General features: G+C 46.8%; 1 protein-coding gene across 1 annotated transcript in view; it reads right to left on the bottom strand.

The window, feature by feature from the left end:
* Positions 1–19,674, bottom strand: part of LOC108934012 (collagen alpha-1(XXI) chain) — a 47,379-nt gene that overhangs the window by 25,341 nt on the left and 2,364 nt on the right. Inside the window, exons 2-6 of the mRNA XM_029253431.1 lie at positions 9,658–9,780; positions 7,085–7,193; positions 6,061–6,621; positions 2,779–2,944; positions 2,184–2,409 (exon numbers count right to left, since the gene is read on the bottom strand). Of these exons, the coding sequence (XP_029109264.1) occupies positions 2,184–2,409; positions 2,779–2,944; positions 6,061–6,621; positions 7,085–7,166 (1,035 nt within the window). The 5' untranslated portion in view covers positions 7,167–7,193; positions 9,658–9,780. The remainder of the gene's footprint in view (positions 1–2,183; positions 2,410–2,778; positions 2,945–6,060; positions 6,622–7,084; positions 7,194–9,657; positions 9,781–19,674) is intronic.

Here is a 19,674-nt window from a genome sequence, read left to right as displayed (position 1 = left end):
CTACCTCAGCAACTTCAGCCAGGGTAATGGACGAGTCCCCCTCCGAGTCCCCAGCCTCAGCTTCCTCTACGGAAGGCGTGTCGGAGGGATTGAGGAGATCCTCAAAGTACTCCTTCCACCGCCCGAGGACATCCTCAGCTGAGGTCAGCAGCGCACCACTTCCACTGTAAACAGTGTTCGTGGAACACCGCTTCCCCCCTCTGAGTCGCCGGACGGTTTGCCAGAATCTCTTTGAGGCCGACCGAAAGTCTTCCTCCATGGCCTCACCGAACTCCTCCCAAGCCCGAGTTTTTGCCGCGGCGACTGCCAGAGCCGCACTCCGTTTGGCCCGTCGGTACCCGTCAGCTGCTTCAGGAGTCCCATGAGCCAGCCAGGCCCTATAGAACTCCTTCTTCAGCTTGACGGCATCCCTTACTTCCGGTGTCCACCACCGTGTTCGGGGATTGTCGCCGCGACAGGCGCCGGAGACCTTATGGCCGCAGCTCCGAACCGCCGCCCCGACAATGGAGGCGCGGAACATAGTCCATTCAGACTCGATGTCCCCCACCTCCCTCGGGACCTGGTTGAAGCTCTGTCGGAGGTGGGAGTTGAAGACCTCTCTGACAGGGGCCTCCGCCAAACGTTCCCAACAGACCCTCACTATGCGTTTGGGCCTGCCAGGTCTGTCCAGCTTTTTCCCCTGCTATCGAATCAAACTCACCACCAGGTGGTGATCAGTTGACAGCTCAGCCCCTCTCTTCACCCGAGTGTCCAAGACATATGGCCGAAGGTCAGAAGAAATGACTACAAAGTCGATCATCGACCTCCGACCTAGGGTGTCCTGGTGCCAAGTGCACTGATGGACACCCTTATGCATGAACATGGTGTTCGTTATGGATAAACCGCGACTAGCACAGAAATCCAATAACTCACCGCTCAGGTTCAGATCAGGGAGGCCGTTCCTCCCAATCACGCCCCTCCAGGTATCACTGTCGCTGCCCACGTGGGCGTTAAAGTCCCCCAGTAGAACGACAGAGTCCCCAGTGGGAGCGCTTTCCAGCACGCCCCCCAGGGACTCTAAAAAGGTCGGGTACTCTACACTGCCGCTAGGCGCATAAGCACAAACGACAGTGAGAGACCGTTCCCTGACCCGAAGGCGTAGGGAGACGACCCTCTCATTCACCGGGGTAAACTCCAACACATGGCGGCTGAACTGGGGGGCTATTAATAAGCCCACACCCGCCCACCGCCTCTCACCTTGGGCAACGCCAGAATAGTGGAGAGTCCACCCTTGATCGAGAAGAGTGGTTCCAGAACCCAAGCTGTGAGTGGAAGTGAGCCCGACTATATCTAGACGGTATCTCTCAACTTCCCGCACCAGCTCAGGCTCCTTCCCCGCCAGTGAGGTGACATTCCAAGTCCCAAAAACCAGAGTTGGCGCCCGAGGTTTGGGTCGGCCGGGCACTCGGCCCCAACCACCGCCCAAATCACAATGCACCGGCCCCTTACGGTTTCTCCGGCAGGTGGTGAGCCCACCGAAGAGCGACTCCACGTCATGGCTTCGGGCTGAGCCCGGCCAGGCCCCGTGGGCATAGACCTGGCCACCAGGCGCTTGCATGCGAGCCCCCCCCCCCAGGCCTGGCTCCAGGGTGGGACCCTGGTGACCCCATACCGGGCGGGGTAAACGAAAGCCTCGATTTTATTTTCTTCATAAGGGGTTTTTGAACCGCACTTTGTCTCGTCTGTCATCCAGGACCTGTCTGCCATGGGAGACCCTACCAGGGGCATATAGCCCCAGGCAACATAGCTCCTGGACTCATTCAGGCACTCAAACCCCTCCACCACAGTAAGGTGGCGGTTCACGGAGGGGCAGAACCAGACATTGTTTTAAAATACCCAGAAGTCACATTTTCAGAGATGAATTTCCAAGAAAAAGCCAAGGATCTGACAATATTACTACGACATTATTATTACTCCATTCTCACAGTGTTCGTGCTGTTGAAGTCCAACATTGTGGGCAATCCGTAATTTATAGGCTTTTGCTGTTTCCTACCAAATGTACTGAACGTGAGATCAGCTTTTGTCTGGTTTCAGCTTCTGTTGCTGTTTCAGTGTTAAAGCCAAACTTTGCTATAAAACCTGTCAATACATCGCTGTGTGCTGCCCAAACTAGGACAAACAGGAAGAATCTTCTTTCTCCAAACCTGAATTCCACGGTCGTTGAAGAGAACGCACTGCTCCTGTCTTACAGAGCTGGTGGTGGTGAAGATGACCGATTTGTCTCGACCATCCAGTGTCACAGCAGTCTGGGTGCTGCCATCCTTGGACCTGATCCTCCACAGGTCCAAAGCGGCCCGATTGGCAGGAGCCTTCAGTCTTAGGGTTGCCACAAACACATAGGAAGGGGGCAAACCCTGAGGGAAGACTGCTCTGCAAATCCCCAATGCGTTCCAGAAGGTTTAAAAAGAAACAAAAAAAAAATTCATTAAATCACAGACCATGACTCCATTCACTAATCATCATCCTTCATTATCTGTCCCAGTTCCCATAAAATACTCATTGCTGTATTATGATTCTCTTTTATGTTGACATTAAAGTCAATGAGGACTGTCTTCTTATAACAGATCTCAGAATTACCTATATTTTTCTTGCATGAGCAAATTGGCTTTTCTCTCTTTTTAATTCCCTACAGAAACACTTGTAGTGCACGTTGTGCCCCAGCTGCTGTTTCTTTGTTTCCCAGCCAACGTGCTGCCCAGATGGAAGCACCTCATGCGTTCTGGCAGAGCGACCCGGTACCTGGTACTCTCCGTGAGGTCCAACCCGGGACTCAGCAGGTAGGCCACCTCTGACACCAGGGAGCCCTGCACCTTTGGAGCCTTCTGATCAATCTTCATACTGGACAAGAGCTCAAAGCCCCTCTCATTTGGGGGGAATGAAGATGTCTGTATGGGGCACACAGACTCTAGAGGAGAGAGTATGCCGAGTTAATACTTGAGGAGGTTTTTCACCTGTCCGTCTTTATTAACTGTGCCGGTTTGTACATGCGTAAAATCAATTAAGTCGTGTTGCTTTACTGAAAGGCTCTGCTAAGCAAATAAAGAATGAGTAGAAAGCAGCAGTGCAGAGTGGTGCTAAACCTCGGTTTCTCTTTGTCAAACAGTAAAAAGGCTTTTGCTCCAGTGAAATGCCCCACTGCAATGTTGGCCACAACCAGCTCTCACATCTCGCAGCATGTGGATGCCTCTTTAATTCTGCCAATGCCATGGCCACCAGTCTGTGGTCTGGACTAGGTCTCGGTGGTTCACTTACACTGGGCGGGTTTCACAACGGGGGTGGGGTGGGGTCTGCACTCTACAATTATACACTGCGTCTGTTGTCCAAAAGCAGTTTGACTGCTTCTCACCAGCAGGTCTTTCGTTGGCCACCAGAAGGAAATGCTCCAGAGGAACTTCCCTGTACCACCTTGTCTCTCCTTACGCCCCCTTACAAGTGGGAAGCTACAGTCAAAATACTACTTTATAGACTGTATGTCCTGTATCCACTAAACACTTGTCTGATCTATCAATTATAGCTCTGCATTTAACACTATAGACCCCCACAGACTGGCCACCAAGCTCAGGGACTTCGGTCTAAATGCCCCCCTCTGTGACTGGATCCTGGACTTCCTCTCGGGCAGATCCCAGGTCGTGAGAGTGGGCCAGGCCGCGTCCAATATCATCACTATGAGTACAGCAGTGCCACAGGGTTGTGTTTTGAGTCCTCTGCTTTACTCTCTCTATACATATGACTGTATATTCTCGCATAGCACCACTTCTGTCGCCAAGTTTGCGGATGATACGGTGGTGTTGGGGCTCATCTCCTACAACGAGGAGGCAGCGGAGAAATTGACATCATGGTGCCAGTTGAACTGTCTCTCCCTCAATATCAGCAAAACTAAGGAGCCGATTGTCAACTTCAGGAGGAGGCAGCAGCGGACCTACACTCCACTCAAGATCAGCGGGACACCAGTAGCGAGAGTAAGCAGTTTCAAATACCTCGGAGTGCGCATATCCGAGGATCTGACCTGAACTCATCACAGTCAAGCAGAGGTGAAAAAAGCCAGGCAACGGCTGTACCACCTGAGGCAGCTGAGGAAATTCAGGATCTCCCCAGCGATCCTGAAAGCTTTCTATATCGAGGCTATAGAGAGTATATCGACTCAGTGCATCTTGGCGTGGTACGGGAACTGCTCAACCCAAGACTGCAAAGCCCCGCAGAGAGTGGTGAGCTTAGCTGAGCGCATCTCCGGGACCGCTCTTGCCCCGCCTCATGACATCCACACCAGGAGATGCAGAGCGAGGGCTCATAAGATTCTTAAAGACCCCACCCATCCTGCTAATTCACTTTTCTGCCTGCTGCAATCTGGCAGACGCTACTCTAGTCTGATGGCCAGAAGTGAGAAGCTCAAGAAGAGCTTCTTCCCTCAAGCCATCAGACTCCTCAACATGGACACATCCTGTACTTTAAGGACTCCGGTAGCATAATGTCATTCATTCATCAGTGCTGCACATTGCACTTTATCATTGCATATTCAATACCTGCACATTTTTTTGTTCCCTAAATCTCAATTTTACTTTTTCACATTTTAGCTTTAATTCAGTTTCCTGTATATTTTCTTAATTTAACTTTACAGGTTGTATGTGTGTATAACTGTGTACGTGACACATAAAATCTTGAATCTTGAAATCCTGAATCTTGACAATTACGTACCTGAATGAAGACAAAATGTAATTAAATTACATTGTACAATTTTGTAAAAATTCTTGCTTGTGAATTTATAAAAATTTTATTTATTTTTATAGAGCCCTTCTCACACAGTGACACAGAGCACTAAGCAAAGGATCAGAGACATAACATAAATAAAAGGCTATGCATTAAATTACTGCAGTAACTATGTTAATGATAAAACTATAAGTAACCCTACTGGCCACGGAGGAAAGAAAGAAAAAACTCGAACACTCTGGGGGTCAAAGTGCCAGTGGCTGCCCACCCCCTTCATAGGAATTCTGGGTAGAAGAAAAGACTTTTAAGTCAATTCACAACTATTTATATCATTATCTCTGGACGAAATTACTGCACAGAGACAAGATATGCATTGAACCTTCCAGTCTCCACCATGAAACCTCTTGAGGTTGAATCAGGACACTTCTGCACAAGTTGTGTTTGACAACCCAAAATGTTCTTCTTTATCTGACACTTTTCTCCAAAGCAACTTACAATATTTAGGTTAGAATTACTACAAGCCCACAATTACTTACCTGTTCATACAGCTGGGTAATTTTACTCAATCAATTTAGGGTAAGCACCTTGCTCAACGGTACAAGAGCCAAAGGTGGGAATTGAACCTACAATCTCTGGGTGTAAAGGTAGTAGCTCTAACTACCACACTACCAACTGTCCTCCTACAGCCCCTTCTTCATCTCTCTGCACTTTTCTCCAGCTTGCTGTAACGTCCTGGATCAAATTCAAGATTCTGATTATGGCCTAAAAAACCATCAACGGATTGGCTCCCCAATATCTACAGACGAACACTCGCTGCACCCCAACCAGACTGCTATGCTCCTCTACCTCTGCCTGCTTGGCAATCAAAAGCACAAATGCTTTTTCTTCTGGCTCCAGTGTGGTGGAATGACTTCCCCCTCTCACTCAGAACTGCTGAATCCCTCTCTACACTTAAGTAGGATCTCAAAACGCACCTCTTTCGCAGCCATTTCTCCCCTGATCTCCTGTGTGCTCAATTAACTTGTACTACGGTATCTGTTTAGTAATTTAAACAGTCTGTATGCAGCTACTGGTGTAATGTACATTTGTTTATACTGTGCTATGTGACAAATCGATTGTACTCAGGAATCACGTGTCTGCATCGAAATCTCTCCTTTTGTTCATGTCATGAACTCTTTGTGTCGTTCTCTGACATGTAGACCGCTTTGAACAACAGCCTTTGCTAACTGAATAAATGTAAATGTAAGCCTGAGACACTTCTCATAATGGAACTCCTTTTTCAACTCATTATCTGGAAGGCCCTTTTAGAGTCCTCACCCTCGCAAAGCTTCTGCTGCATCGCATCCTGGACACATCCAATGGTGGCATAGTCCTCTGCATGCAGCACGTAGGTTGACGAGGGCCGATTTGCCAGGGCTGCCAGCTCTGGGCCCGAGGCCTCGCTGCCCACTCCCACAGCAAAGACCACGATACCCTGGGCTCTTGCCTCCAGGGCAGCGTCAACTACATCATCCTGCGATTTACCATCCGTCACCACTACGGCGATGCGGTGTTGGGCTGTCCCGGCACGTCCAGAGGAGGGAAATACATGCTCGATAGCAAACTTGAGTGCGCGACCTGTCCGCGTGCTGCCACCCAGGTAGCCGATAGCCTGGATGGCCCGGATGAGCTCGCGACTGTTCCGGTGTTGGCCCAGAGGGACCTCCAGGCGGGGCGTGTCACTGTACTGGACAATAGCCACCTGCGTGTGCCGGGGCCCCACCGCAAAGTTGCCAGTGACGTTGATCAACCATTGCTTGGCCATGTCAAAGTCTGCAACTCCCACACTGGAAGAGCCATCGATGATGTACACCAGGTCATTGGCCACAGTTCTGCAGCCTGGAAGAACAAGAATAACCATCAGAAGGCCAGCAGCTACAGTGGCTTCTAAAAAGAAGAACGTTGTGAGTTTTGCATGCAGTTCTCAGGATGGGCTTAACATTTCATCTTTAGAAAAGGTTTTTAAACTTCCAGGAAAAATATGTAGTTTAAGAATAAATAACTATGAATAAGAATCAAGCAAGCTGTGTGACCCTCCATCATACAGAGAAGACTACGACAGTTAAAAATGAACTAGTCTACATATAGTGTCAAACCTCCATGAAAAGGTTTATGTTTGACACCATAGCAAAGAAGTAAAATATTAAATTCAGTTTTGTCCGTGCTCTAATGCACTGATCGATGAGCTACCGCAGCGAGGAACTGGTCAAATGCACGTACAAAAATACATAACTTCATCTGGAGCCTCCATAACTTCTCTGATCTTGACTGGCACATGATATTTATCTGGAAATGCCCATACCAGCTCGACTGTTCTCCGCAGTTCCATGGATATGTGGCAGCAGAAGCAATGTTAGAATCATCCCCAGTGCCCATGTCTTCATTGTACTTCAGGAAGCTTCAGAAATGGCCTAAAGTGAAGATCATCAACTTCAGTGGAAGCATACAAATGTTCTACACACAATGTATACTTCATAGGATGCTTACAGAGCAGCATGAAGCGTCAAAAGAAAACGTTTTTCTATTGAACAAGTCCTTCAGAAGGAAATCCACTGTGACCAATGAATGTCTTCCCAACAATTCGCTTTCACCTCACATCTGGCATGTTAATCCGATGGAAAAGAGAGGTCCGTCTCTTTCTCACTGACTTGGGCACTTTAACAAACTCTTCTGGCACTAACAAGGCTTGTTGTGACACCACTCCTTGTAGAAAAGGAGCGGAGGAAGCTCATTCAGCCGTATCGGCACATGACGTGTGAGACATATGTAGAATACAAGAAGACTATGCAAAAAATTATAATGGCAAATCTATCCTAAACAAAAGCTCTACACGGACAATATAACAGTTCTAATATTGACAAGTCCACAATGCTTCCCATTTGCCATCAGCAGCACACACCATGTATTCAGTATGTACAGCTCCCCCTCTGCAGAGCACAAAAAGAGACATTTAAAGAGCCTCCCTTTGTTCTTATAGCTTATAAGGACTGAACAAAGTAAAAGTGCGCTCTCATATTTAATTTTCTCTGGTGGCTTCCCGAATTCCTGTAAGCATCTCCCGGGCTTCTGTAGCATCCAGCACCACTGATGGGCTCATAGTGAGAGCCATCCGGTGGGCTTCTCTCATACTTGCAACAGTTATAATTTATTTATTTTGCTGCTGCTGCTGCTGCTTTTACTTTGGGGGGCACGGTAGCGCAGTGGGTTGGACCAGGTCCTGTTCTCGGGTGGGTCCGAGATTCGAGTCCCGCTTGGGGTGCCTTGCGACGGACTGGCGTCCTGTCCTAGGTGTGTCCCCTCCCCCTCCAGCCTTACGCCCTGAGTTGCCGGGTTAGGCTCCGGCTCCCCGTGACCCCGTATGGGACAAGCGGGTCAAAAAGTGCGTGCGTGCGTGTGTGCTTTTACTTTGTTTTTATCTCTTTCATACCCAAGAACAGTCCATAACTTAATAACATAATCACCGCCATATCATTCACAATACACAAATTGTACACACTGTCACACACACCCATTCATTGTCATTAAGTGCTTGCAAACTGCAGGGCCCCAGTGGTCCAGAATGTCCAGTATCCCGGAATCACAGAGTGCAAGGTAGGGCACACCATCCCCGGATGGGGCAATAGTCCATTGCAGGGTAGTCACACACACGCGTTCTCTCACACACTCACGACGCACCTGGGACACATGAGGCAACCAGAGCATCCGGAGGAAGCCCATGTGAACAAGGGGAGAACATGCAGTCTCCACACAGAATGAGCTACATTCGCACCCACAACCCAGGGGACATAAGGCAAAAATACTAACGGGTGCCACTGGGGTAGCCAGGTCACATACGGCACACAGCAAAACCAATACTTGCCAAAGTGAGAGGCTTATAACGAAAAGAAAACGCAGAGGTAAAGAAAAAGACATTGCAGGTTGTGGCTGTAATGAGTTTGGATGCAGGGCCCAGTAGCAGCTGGGCTCGTTGTTTGTGCTCTCCAAAGATCTCCGTCATCCCAAGATGCACGTCAGCGACTGAGACGAACACATAGGGCTGTGATGTCCTGCTTCGGTAGGGTCAGTCCTGCTTCCCTCAAAAGGACGCAGCCAGTGAGGACGATGCAGGACATCCCACGAGCGAGAGGTTCGCTGTGGAGACCGGGCCTCGTGGGACATTGCACTTCCTGCCTCTGCTCTCCACTCCGCGTGTGACACATGGGCACACGTGTGGGACAGCGGTGCTGAGAAAACCCTGCAGACTCAGGACACTAAAGGGGCTCGTTGTCATTTACAAACTACAGTTGTGCCACAAAAAGGTGGAAACAAACACCAAATGCAGGAGGTGCAGCATAGATACACACACACACACACACACACACACACGATGTCTGAAACCGCCTGTCCCGAACGGGGTCCCGAGCGGGATCGCAGCAAACCGGAGCCTAACCCGGCAGCGGTGGGGTCGGAGGGGGAGGGGACACACCCAGGGCGGGACGCCAGTCCATCGCAAGGACTCGAACCCCAGACCCGCCGGAGAGCAGGACTCGGCCACCGCGTACCCCCATGCAACGTACGGAGTGTCTTCTTTTGTCTGTGACGGTCCACCACCGACAGCTCCGATTGGGATTAAACATTGAATAAGGTCAACTTGATACTGTAACTTCTGGATTGTGCCTAAATGCAGCTTCGTTACGGACTAATGAAGAGACACAGTTGAATTCATGCTCACGTGAAAAAGTAAATAGTAACCAAGTTAAGGCAAAAAACAGCACAACTGATACTTAAAATGTGTTCAATGTTGTTTCAAAGCTCTAAATTAAAATAATTATATAATAATTACAATTTTAATAGTAATTACAATTAATTGGAAAAAAGGAAACTTTTGCCACGTACCCTTCTTTCAGGTCCCGAATCAAGATAGTCCCTGACTTGTAGCACGAGTCGGTAGCTGTCCTGTCGAAGGCCTTTATACTCCAGCGGCGAGCGACACAGCACCTCCCTGAACCCAGTTACTCCCTGAAGGAGGAGAAAGACCCATGGAGAGATGTTTATTTTTGGCAGCTAAACTACATCCGCCACCTATCAAATAAAAATGTTGTGTTCCTAGAGAAAAATCTCAGTATAGAAATGCAAATATTGACACCAATGAGGTAGAGTATTTTCTCTTGTTTCTCCCATTACTCTAAATCTTTGTAGTTTTAATTTACACACACTCAAGGTTAAGTAATGAAATGTGTTCTCCTTTGTTTGCTGAAGATATAAAGGAGAATGAGTAGAGAGAGACATTATTTTGAAGCCACGCAGCAGGTAGTGCAGTGATTAGAGCTGTCAGCTGGTACTGGAAGGAGCCCAGTTTGAAGCCCTGCTCCTACCGCAGTACCCTGGGGCAACACAGACAGCCTGAATGGAGGCCAAAAAAAAAAGCAGCTGGACAAATGGCTAAGAAGCCGAAATTAGTTTAACACTGTAAGCTGTTGTGTAGAGAAGTGTCGGCTGAGTAAATACAAAATAATAACGTTCATTAAGAGCCACTACTGCAGCGCTCGAACGTACTTTCCTTTCCCTCATGTTTTTAGGTGTGGTTTTGTTGTACCTCATAGGTCATCAAAGAAAGTAAATGTATGAAGTGAGTAGACTGATATATTCTTTACATTGCAGAAATGTCCCCGGAACCGCTTTGGAAAAAGGATTTCTGAGGTTTCTTTTAGTGGGAGCCGGTGGCGTTAAACTTATCCCGGCGCATGTGAAGAACACAAAAAAGTACCCCTCGGGTTCCCACAGAGCCCCCTCCCATGCCCACGGTTTACAGAAAGCCCCAAATTAGCTCAGCCATTTCTGATGAAAGGACACCACAAGACAAGTGAGCCCTTCTTCAGCCCACTGAGATGCGGGATGAAGGCCACATGGGAGGATCCGCACAACTCAGGCTGAGTCCTGTACTTTTCGGGAGGCTCAAAAGAAGTCTGCATCCAGTAAAATGTTCTCATCCTGCAAAATACACTCATTTATTTGTTACATTTCCTCGGCAGAAGAAAGACTCCCCTCTTCCAAACATCTACCATTTATTTTTGCGCCGCCCTTAATTGCCCTTTTAACTTCATCACTTCATAATTAATGCAGAATTACAACCCAAACACTCTGTAATATATTTTTTCACTACTGAGATCAAAATACATATGCCATTTTCACAACTTTTGTGTGTGAACATGTACAAAGGCAATGAATAATATGTCATAATATGTCTAATGTGTTATTTTGAATGCGTGGCAGATAGAGAAATTATATATTACAATTTGTGCTATTCCGTGTAATTTTACTCTAAGTTCAGTCTGTCAGATGCAATTGCCTTCAGAACCTTGATTCCACAGCTTTCTAAGTCACAGGAGATTTTCTCATGCATTTCTTACCCTTTAATTCAAGATTAAGGAATTGGGGCTGCTTGAGACCACCTTTAATTAGAGCACATTAAATTAAAAAAATAGAACAAGAAGTCAGTTATCTGCCCTTCATATACAAAAAGTGGGCACTTTACAGCTTCCAAAAATATCCTCAGAGAAGATTGTACACACATTTCCAGTCAGTACCTCAACGTAAATATATAGCCAAAAATAGGCCAAAACATATTTATACTATAGTGAGCATTTCCTATCCATAATCCTATGCCAATAAAATGACTTTTTCCAGGATTTTAACATCAGATATTTTGAAATCAATGTCTTCAGAATCATTCTTGCTTTATTCTAAGGCTGGTATGGTGGCGCAGCAGATAATGCCCGTTGTCTTACGGCGCCTTGGCTGGTCGAGCACAGGTTTGAATGTGGTTCAGTCCGATTAGAATCTGCACGGGTTTCCCCGAGGAGCTCCAGCTTCTTCTCACAGTTTAAAGATATGATTTTCACCTGAACTGGGGACTCTAAATGATCCTTGCTGCGTGTGACTGTCAGTGAATTGTGTGCATGAGTAATTGCCCTCTGAGGGACTGGCACCTTGTTCAAGATGTACTCTGCATAGATTTGCATCCTGTGCTGGCATAAGTTTCAAGCCACTACAAGCCTGACTTGGAAAAAGAGGTTAACAATAGTGAGCGTGTTTTATTCTAGAATCTCTGAAGAAAGATATTTCATGTTATCGGCTCTTTCTCCAAATATTAGAAAAGTGCCCTATTCTAGTACTGCACTTTACATTTTTCAATGCAAATTGATCTGTCACATATAATAAAGATAATTTAGTAGTCATTCCACCAGTTAGCTATAGCAATGGGCTGGGTTAAACACTGGACTACTCACAGGAGGACAGGAACTAAGGCTTGCTGGCTTGTGTTTGTGAGGAAAAGCACAAGCAAGGTATGACTTGAACAAAGGACAAATATAGTGCAAAGGTCTTGCTGCATGTCACCCAGTGGCAGAAAAATCCACTTAATGCAAACCCTGGATGTGATATGCATGCCCAGCCTGGACATTTCAAACAAAAAGTAAGTACAGTGTACAACAGCATGCATAAGTATAAATGCAATGAAACACAGAGACTTGAAGACACAGTGACTATGAGACTTGGAAGAGGAGGAGGAGTGGAGACTTGGGCTGGATAACGACGAGGCACAGGGACTTGAAGGCGCAGGGCTGGAGAACAAGGAGGTATGAGGACCACACAGGGAACAGGTAAAACAAAGGCAGAATCAAACTTGATCAAGCAGGGAAAGAAGGTGATGTGCATTAGCTGAGATTCCACAAAGGCAACAGCTGTATTTCACTCTTTAAGACTGATCTGGTTTGACTGTACACAAGTGTGCTGAATGCTGCTATCCCCTTTTGCGCAAAGACCCCTGGTAGCAGGCCGGAAGACTATTCTCAAGAGTTGTGACAGTACCCCCCACCCTAGAGCTGTTCAATGTCTTTTGAAGGAGAACAATGGGGCTGGACAGTCTGGGTGTGCTCTATGGAACTGCTCAATGCAGGCTGGTCTAAGATATCATGAACAGACACTCAGGACTATTCCTCCAGGCTATATCCTTCCCAGTCCACTACATACTATAGGGTATCGCTCAGTCATCTGGAACTCAGCAGGGTCCTGGCTGAATGAAAAAGAGCGCCATCATCATCAACGGATGGTGGTGGAGCTGCCAAGGATTGACTCTGTAAAATAGAGGTGGTCTTTGGTTTTAATAAGGATACATAAAACATCGGACAGATTTGGTACTAGGGTAGCAACTGCAGACAATAAGTTATGGGGTTAATTTGTCTATCTATTTTGAACGGTCTGTTGTATTTTGGGCTCAGCTTCTTTGATGGGAGATGGAGTTTTATGTCCTCCGTGGACAGCCACATCCTCTAACCTGACTGCAAAGCATTGTTTGCCTCCATTGGTCATCCTGCACCTTTTTGGAAGGTACCGTAAGCACCTTTTCAGGTCCTCATAGGCGCGGAGGGCCTCGGGAGTCCAGCTGAGTCAGCTGGAAGAGCCCCATATCAGTGCGGTTAAGGGTTAGGGTTGGGGCCAAGACTAAACTGAAACCCCTAATGAACCATCAGTAAAAATTAGCACAGCCTAAAAACCATTGCATTTGCTTTACTAACTTGGGTGGAGGGCAGGAAGTAATAGCAGGCACCATTTTAGGTTTAATTTTTTACACCTTGGGGAATCAGAATAAAACCTAAAAATTCCACTGCGTTCCTGCGAAACTGACACTTCCCACCCTTTAAGTACAAGTAGTTTTCCAGCAAGAGTTGCAACACCTCTTGTACGTGCCCAGTGTGCTCATCTAGAGAGTGGGAGAACACCAGGATATCAGGATATACTAAAACACACTGACTAATCTTGTCCTTTAACACCTCATTGATAAACACCGAAAACATAGAAGGTGCATTAACCAGACCAAAAGGCATGACGAGATATTCAAAATGGCCAAGTGAGGTGCTGAATGCAGCCTTCCACTCATCCCCCTCTCTGAGGCAGACAAAATTATATGCACACCTGAGGTCTGATTTGGTTAAATATCTTGCTCCATGAACCTGTTCAATGGTGGATACAATGAGGGGCAAATGATGTGGGTATTTAACGATGACTGCATTAAGGCCCCGATAATCAACATAGGACCTCAGCCCTCCATCCTTCTTTTCTACAAACAGAAAGCCTGTCGATGTAGAGGATGTGGATGGGCAAATTATGGCCAACTTTAGTGTCTCTGTAATGTACTCCTCCATAGCCTCTTGTTCAGGCTGTGACAGAGTATATTCTTCCCCGAGGGGGCATGTTGGGGTAGTTATATGGAGCACAGGTGGTGTCTCTGGTGAAAATTGGGGATTTCATCCCCTGGCCTTATGACAGCTACTGCCACCTAGAGACACATGTGTGCAGACTCTCAGCCTGCCTTGCTTCTTTTGCACCGCTTAACCACCGCCAGGAACTCACGGATTCAGCTTTCTAGGGAAACAGAGGAAGCTGGTATCCTAAAACACACCGGTAGACCATACTCAGCCCAACAACAAGGGATGAAACAATCAGTGTGATCGCAGGCACAGCAATTCACGGAACACGATGTCTTCAAAGAAAATGGCAAAAATCATTGAAAGTGAGAATGAAAGGAGGACAAACTAGGGAAGAAAAAGTGGTGAAGAGTCAGTATGGATTGCTGACTGCAGCCTACAGTTTGTTGTGAAAGAAGGTAGCTGTAGCTGAGGAAATGGCAGAGTGGAAGGAAACAAGGAAGCAAGTCCCTGGAAAATACCAAGCGTGTGAGACTCCTTGATTTCTGTCATTGTTGTTTAGCAGCATGGAGTTTGGTTCTGTTGGCATCGAGTACATCTGATAACAAAGGCCTGGAACTGGGGCGTGCTGGGCTGGAAGTAAGAAGACAGACAGTTTTGAGAGGAAGACAGGGTTGAAAGGAAGACATCTGTAGCATTTTCTGCAGACACTGAGAACTGTGCAGAGAAAGGTTAGTACGGCAGAGATTTAATGGATGGGAGAGGTTTTAAATTACGGTGGAATGTGGCAGATGGAGGGGGCGCGGAGGTGCAGTGGGTTGGACCGGTTCCTGCTCTCCGGTGGGTCTGGGGTTCGAGTCCCGCTTGGGGTGCCTTGCGGCGGACTGGCGTCTCGTCCTGGGTGTGTCCCCTCCCCCTCCGGCCTTACGCCCTGTGTTGCCGGGTAGGCTCCGGTTCCCCGCGACCCCGTATGGGACAAGCGGTTCCGAAAATGCACGTGTGTGTGTGTGTGTGTGTGTGTGTATGTGTGTGGCAGATGGTGTAGAAGCAAGAAAGGAGTTATTGATGGTGATGCAGGGTTGGAAGAATAAGAAATTGTGAGAAACAAGAAGTGGAGTGACAGAAAGCACAGGATAGCCTTAATTTCTAGAGAAGATATGGTCAAGATGATTGGCCCCCTGGTGAGCAGAAGAGAGCTACGAAATAGAGAAATCAAAGGACCTCACTAGACTAGGGATGGTACGTTGACATCAAACTGACCAACACTCTAGAAGTGAACTAATAACATATCACTGACTACATATATTATTTACCAGTTTTTCAATCTTATATAAACATTACTTCTGGCATTTAAGAAAAATCTTTGTCCCTTTCAATCAAGACTTCCTCTCAAATTTTAGTAGATTAACTCATTTAGCAGACACTTTTCTCCAAAGCTCTGCCATTGCCTGGTTCCAAGTCCAGGATGTGAAAGGAGGAGGATTGTGTGTCAAGCTAGAAACCCACCAAGTAAAATTCTCTTGCTACAGAAACACTAACAAAATCTTCACAAATTCTTTGAAAGTGTCATCACTTGAGGACTAAGGCAGCAATGCCTAGCATGAAGACTAGAGATGAAAACCTAAAGGAAGTTTCTGTTCCAATGAAGTCCTGGATGAAACCCAAACAAAAAGTGAGAGTGGGAACGTGGAATGGAGGGACCATGTATGCAACCGGACGAACAGCACAGGTGGTGAAGGAGATGGACAAAATGTTGATCTTGTAACTGCACATCAGCGAAATGAGGTGGACTGACTCAGGAATGATAACACTTGTGCCAGGAGAGACAGTCTGTTATTCTGGATGATTGAATGGACAGCAGCTAGAGGGGGTTAGTATCATAATTGATAAACAGTGGGTCTGGGGTTCGAGTCCCGCTAGGGGTGCCTTGTGATGGACTGGCGTCCCGTCCTGGGTGTGTCCCCTCCCCCTCCGGCCTTACGCCCTGTGTTGCCGGGTAGGCTCCGGTTCCCCGCGACCCCGTATGGGACAAGCGGTTCAGAAAGTGTGAGTGTGTGTGTGTGTGTGTAAACAGGCCAAGAAGAGTCTTTTGGGATGGGAACCAGTTAACACTCGCATAATCAGAGCAAGATTCTTCTCGAGATACGCTAATACCACCATCATTCGGTCCTATGCACCCAACTGAGCACGCTACAGATGATGTTCTACCACACCCTGGAGGAACAAATAAGCAAGACTCCGCGGCACGATGTCCTGATTGTGATGGGCGACCTGAATGCGAAAGTGAGGCAAGATAAAGGCTACGAATCGTGCATGGGCTAAGAAGGAGTTGGTAAAAGAAATGACGATGGACAGTGCCTTGTAGACTTGTGCCTAGAAAACGGATCGGTGATAGGAAGAACCGTATTCCAACATAAAACAATCCACAAGCTCACTTCGACTTCCCCATACAGCAGGACCAGCAACCGAATCCATCGTATTACCATCAAGCAGAAGCGGAGAAGATCTATGATGGATGTCAGAGCGACTAGAGGAGCAGATATAAATAGTGATCATCAACTTCTCCTTTGCAAACTGCAACTCAAGTTAAAGAGAACAAATAAAAGGACTGAAAGCCAGCTCCTTCATTCCTGCAAACTAAAAGACCCAGTAGTGAAGGCCTAATTCGCATAAGAACTATCAAACAGATTCAGCTTACTAGAAGACATTAACACCCACTGTGAGAAAATCCAGAAGAAGGTGTACATGGAAACCAGCACATCTATCCTGGAGTACAAGAAAAAGGATAGAAGAGAGTGGATCTCAGATGCCACCTCGCAGCTTATTGAAAAAAGGAAAACCATCAAGCAACTCACACTTGAAGGCAGTCAAGAAGAAAGGACAAGAGCTCAACAGGTGTACAAAGAACTGAATGCCGCAGTGAAGAAAAGTGTGAGAAGAGACAAAAGAGAGTACATGGACAAAATGGCCACAAAGGCACAGTCTGAACATTTCCGAGAGACCCTGAACAGGCCGGACCCAAAGCAAGAGGTGGATACTGAACACACAGACTTCCAGGTAGAAATGGAGCAAGGGCATATCAGTGAGCAAGAGATAGCAAAGGCCATAAACAGGGCACCAGGAGAAGACAAAATTACTCCAGATATGCTGAAGGCAATCCTAAAAGTCAGTGAGAGAGGTCTTATGCGGTTATTCAACAAAGCATGGGAAGAAGAAAAGGTGCCAGAAGCATGGAAGAAAGGGATCATTATTAAACTTCTCAAAAAAGGCGATTTGTCAGCGTGTGGGAACTGGAGAGGCATAAATCTACTATCCGCGCCAGGGAAAATCTTCTGTAAAGTCCTACTGCAGAGATTGCTAAAAGGCATTGACAAGATCATTAGGGAAGAACAGGCCGGCTTCAGAAGTGGAAGGTCATGCACAGACCATATGTCTGCTCTGCACAACATAGTAGAACAGTCATTGGAATGGAACTCTTCTCCCTATATTGCTTATATTGACTGTGAGAAAGCATTTGACAGCATTCACCACCTTTCACTCTGGAAGATTCTACAAGCATATGGATTTCCTGAGAAATCCATTAACATCATAAAGGACCTTTATGCTGAAAACCAGTGCTGTGTGCACCACAAAAGTCAGCAGAGCGAATTGTTTCGTGTAAAGACAGGCCTCAGACAAGGTTGCATGAGTTCACCTGTACTCTTCCTTTTGGTTATTGATTGGATAATAAGAAGGGCCACTGAAGACAGATCAAGGGGACTGGTATGGGGTTGGACTGCCCGTCTAGAAGACTATGCTTTTGCTGACGACTTAGTGCTTCTCTCACATACCCATGAGGATATCCAAGAGAAGACTGACAGAGTCGATCGGGTAGGTAGAAGCATTGGTCTCAGAATCCATCCCAACAAGTCCAAACTGATGAAATTGAAGACCACCAGTAGAAATAAAGCGATTGTCAACGGGATAGAACTAGATGAAGTAAAGTACTTAAAGTATCTTGGCAGCTACATTTCAAATGATAGCAATATTGAGAGACAAATTTCTTCGCGGATTGCCCTGGCAGCGCAAGCTTTCAGAAGACTTAACATCTGGAAGTCATCTGTGCTGCATGCAAGAACCAAGTCGAAGATCTATAAATTGAACGTACGCTCAGTTCTGCCATATGCTGCGGAGACTTGGGGGACAAACAAGAAGACTGACAGCCGGCTCAAGGTTTTGAAGGTCGATGCCTCCGACAAATCCTCAGAGTCCCAACAACATGTAAGTAACGGAGAAATAAGTGAAATGACTGGCATTAACATCATTACAGATGAAACAAAACAGAGACATTGGAGATGGCTGGGCCACATACTGTGCATGAATGTGACCAGACACCCCTACGTAGCACTCACATTTACATTTATCCATTTAGCAGACGCTTTTGTCCAAAGCGACATACATCTCAGCAAAAGTACAATTTATGCATTACATTGAGAGAAGGAGACATAGCTGCAGACATGTAAGTCTCAAGCAAACCTAGTTTGTTCCTTACCACTTGCTGCACCAAGGGTCATTGTTTGAGTAGGTGCATAAGACACAGGATAGACAAATCCTGATACCCTCCTATCAATTTCTTTTTAAATGTAAGATACACAAATGAGCAAGTACAATGCCAGAGTAGTGGCTGAATAAAGGTTGTATCTGGGGATGCTTATGGAGTTACAATGCGTGAACAGTTACACCGTAAATGAGCTGGAGAGATCTTGGGTGAAGTGGATCTGGAAAAGGTGAGTTTTCAGACCCTTCTTGAAAGTAGACAGAGTTTCTGCAGTTCTGAGTGTCAGGGGAAGGTCATGAACCAGGCCCCAGCGGTTGATTAAGTCTTGTAAATAGCTGGGAGGAGTTCTGTTGATGCATTTGTACACAGTAACCAGGGTTTTGAATTTGATTCGGGCAGCTATAGGAAGCCAGTGCAGAGAAATAAGTAGAGGAGACACATGGGAGCGCTTTGGCAAATCAAACACAACTCGTGCAGCAGCATTCTGTAGAAGCTGCAGAGGTTTGATGGCATAAGCAGGAAGGCCACACAGGAGAGAGTTGCAGTATCCAGACGGGATGTCACAATGTCCTGGACAAGTAGTCGGGCGGAGTCAGTAGTCAGGTAGGGACAGATCCTACAAATATTATGCAGGATGTATCACACGAGCACCACCCAGCAAGCAAAAGAGAGGTAGACCCCTGGGCACCTGGAGAAGGACAGTCGAAGAAGAGAAGGAAAATAGGTAAGACCTGGAACGAAATCAGCTGGCTATCCCAGGATCGCAGAGGCTGGCGGAGATTCGTTAGCTCCTTATGCTCCATCTGAAGCAAAGAAGATTAATAATAAATTTTTCCATATCGACTTCCAATGAACTCTCTCATGTAGCGTTACCAGCCCACACACCTTATTCACTGCGGTGACTTACACTGCAAGATACACTACTTACAATGGGTCACTCATCCCTACATCAGTGGAACACACACACTCTCTGTCACTCACACACTATGGGTGACTTAGAGAGTCACCAGTGCACCTGAACAGCATGTCTTTGGAAAGAAACCCACACAGACACATGCAAACTCCACACAAACGAGCAGGGATCGAACCCACGTCCTCTCACACCACCCAGGTGCTATGAGACAGGAGTTCTAACCGTTGTGTGGGAAACTAACACTATGGTGCCGCTAT

Source organism: Scleropages formosus, chromosome 7, assembly GCF_900964775.1.
Source record: "Scleropages formosus chromosome 7, fSclFor1.1, whole genome shotgun sequence".
NCBI lineage: Eukaryota > Metazoa > Chordata > Actinopteri > Osteoglossiformes > Osteoglossidae > Scleropages > Scleropages formosus.
The sequence above is the reverse complement of the archived record's forward strand: the minus strand, read 5'-3'. Positions and strand labels throughout refer to the sequence as shown.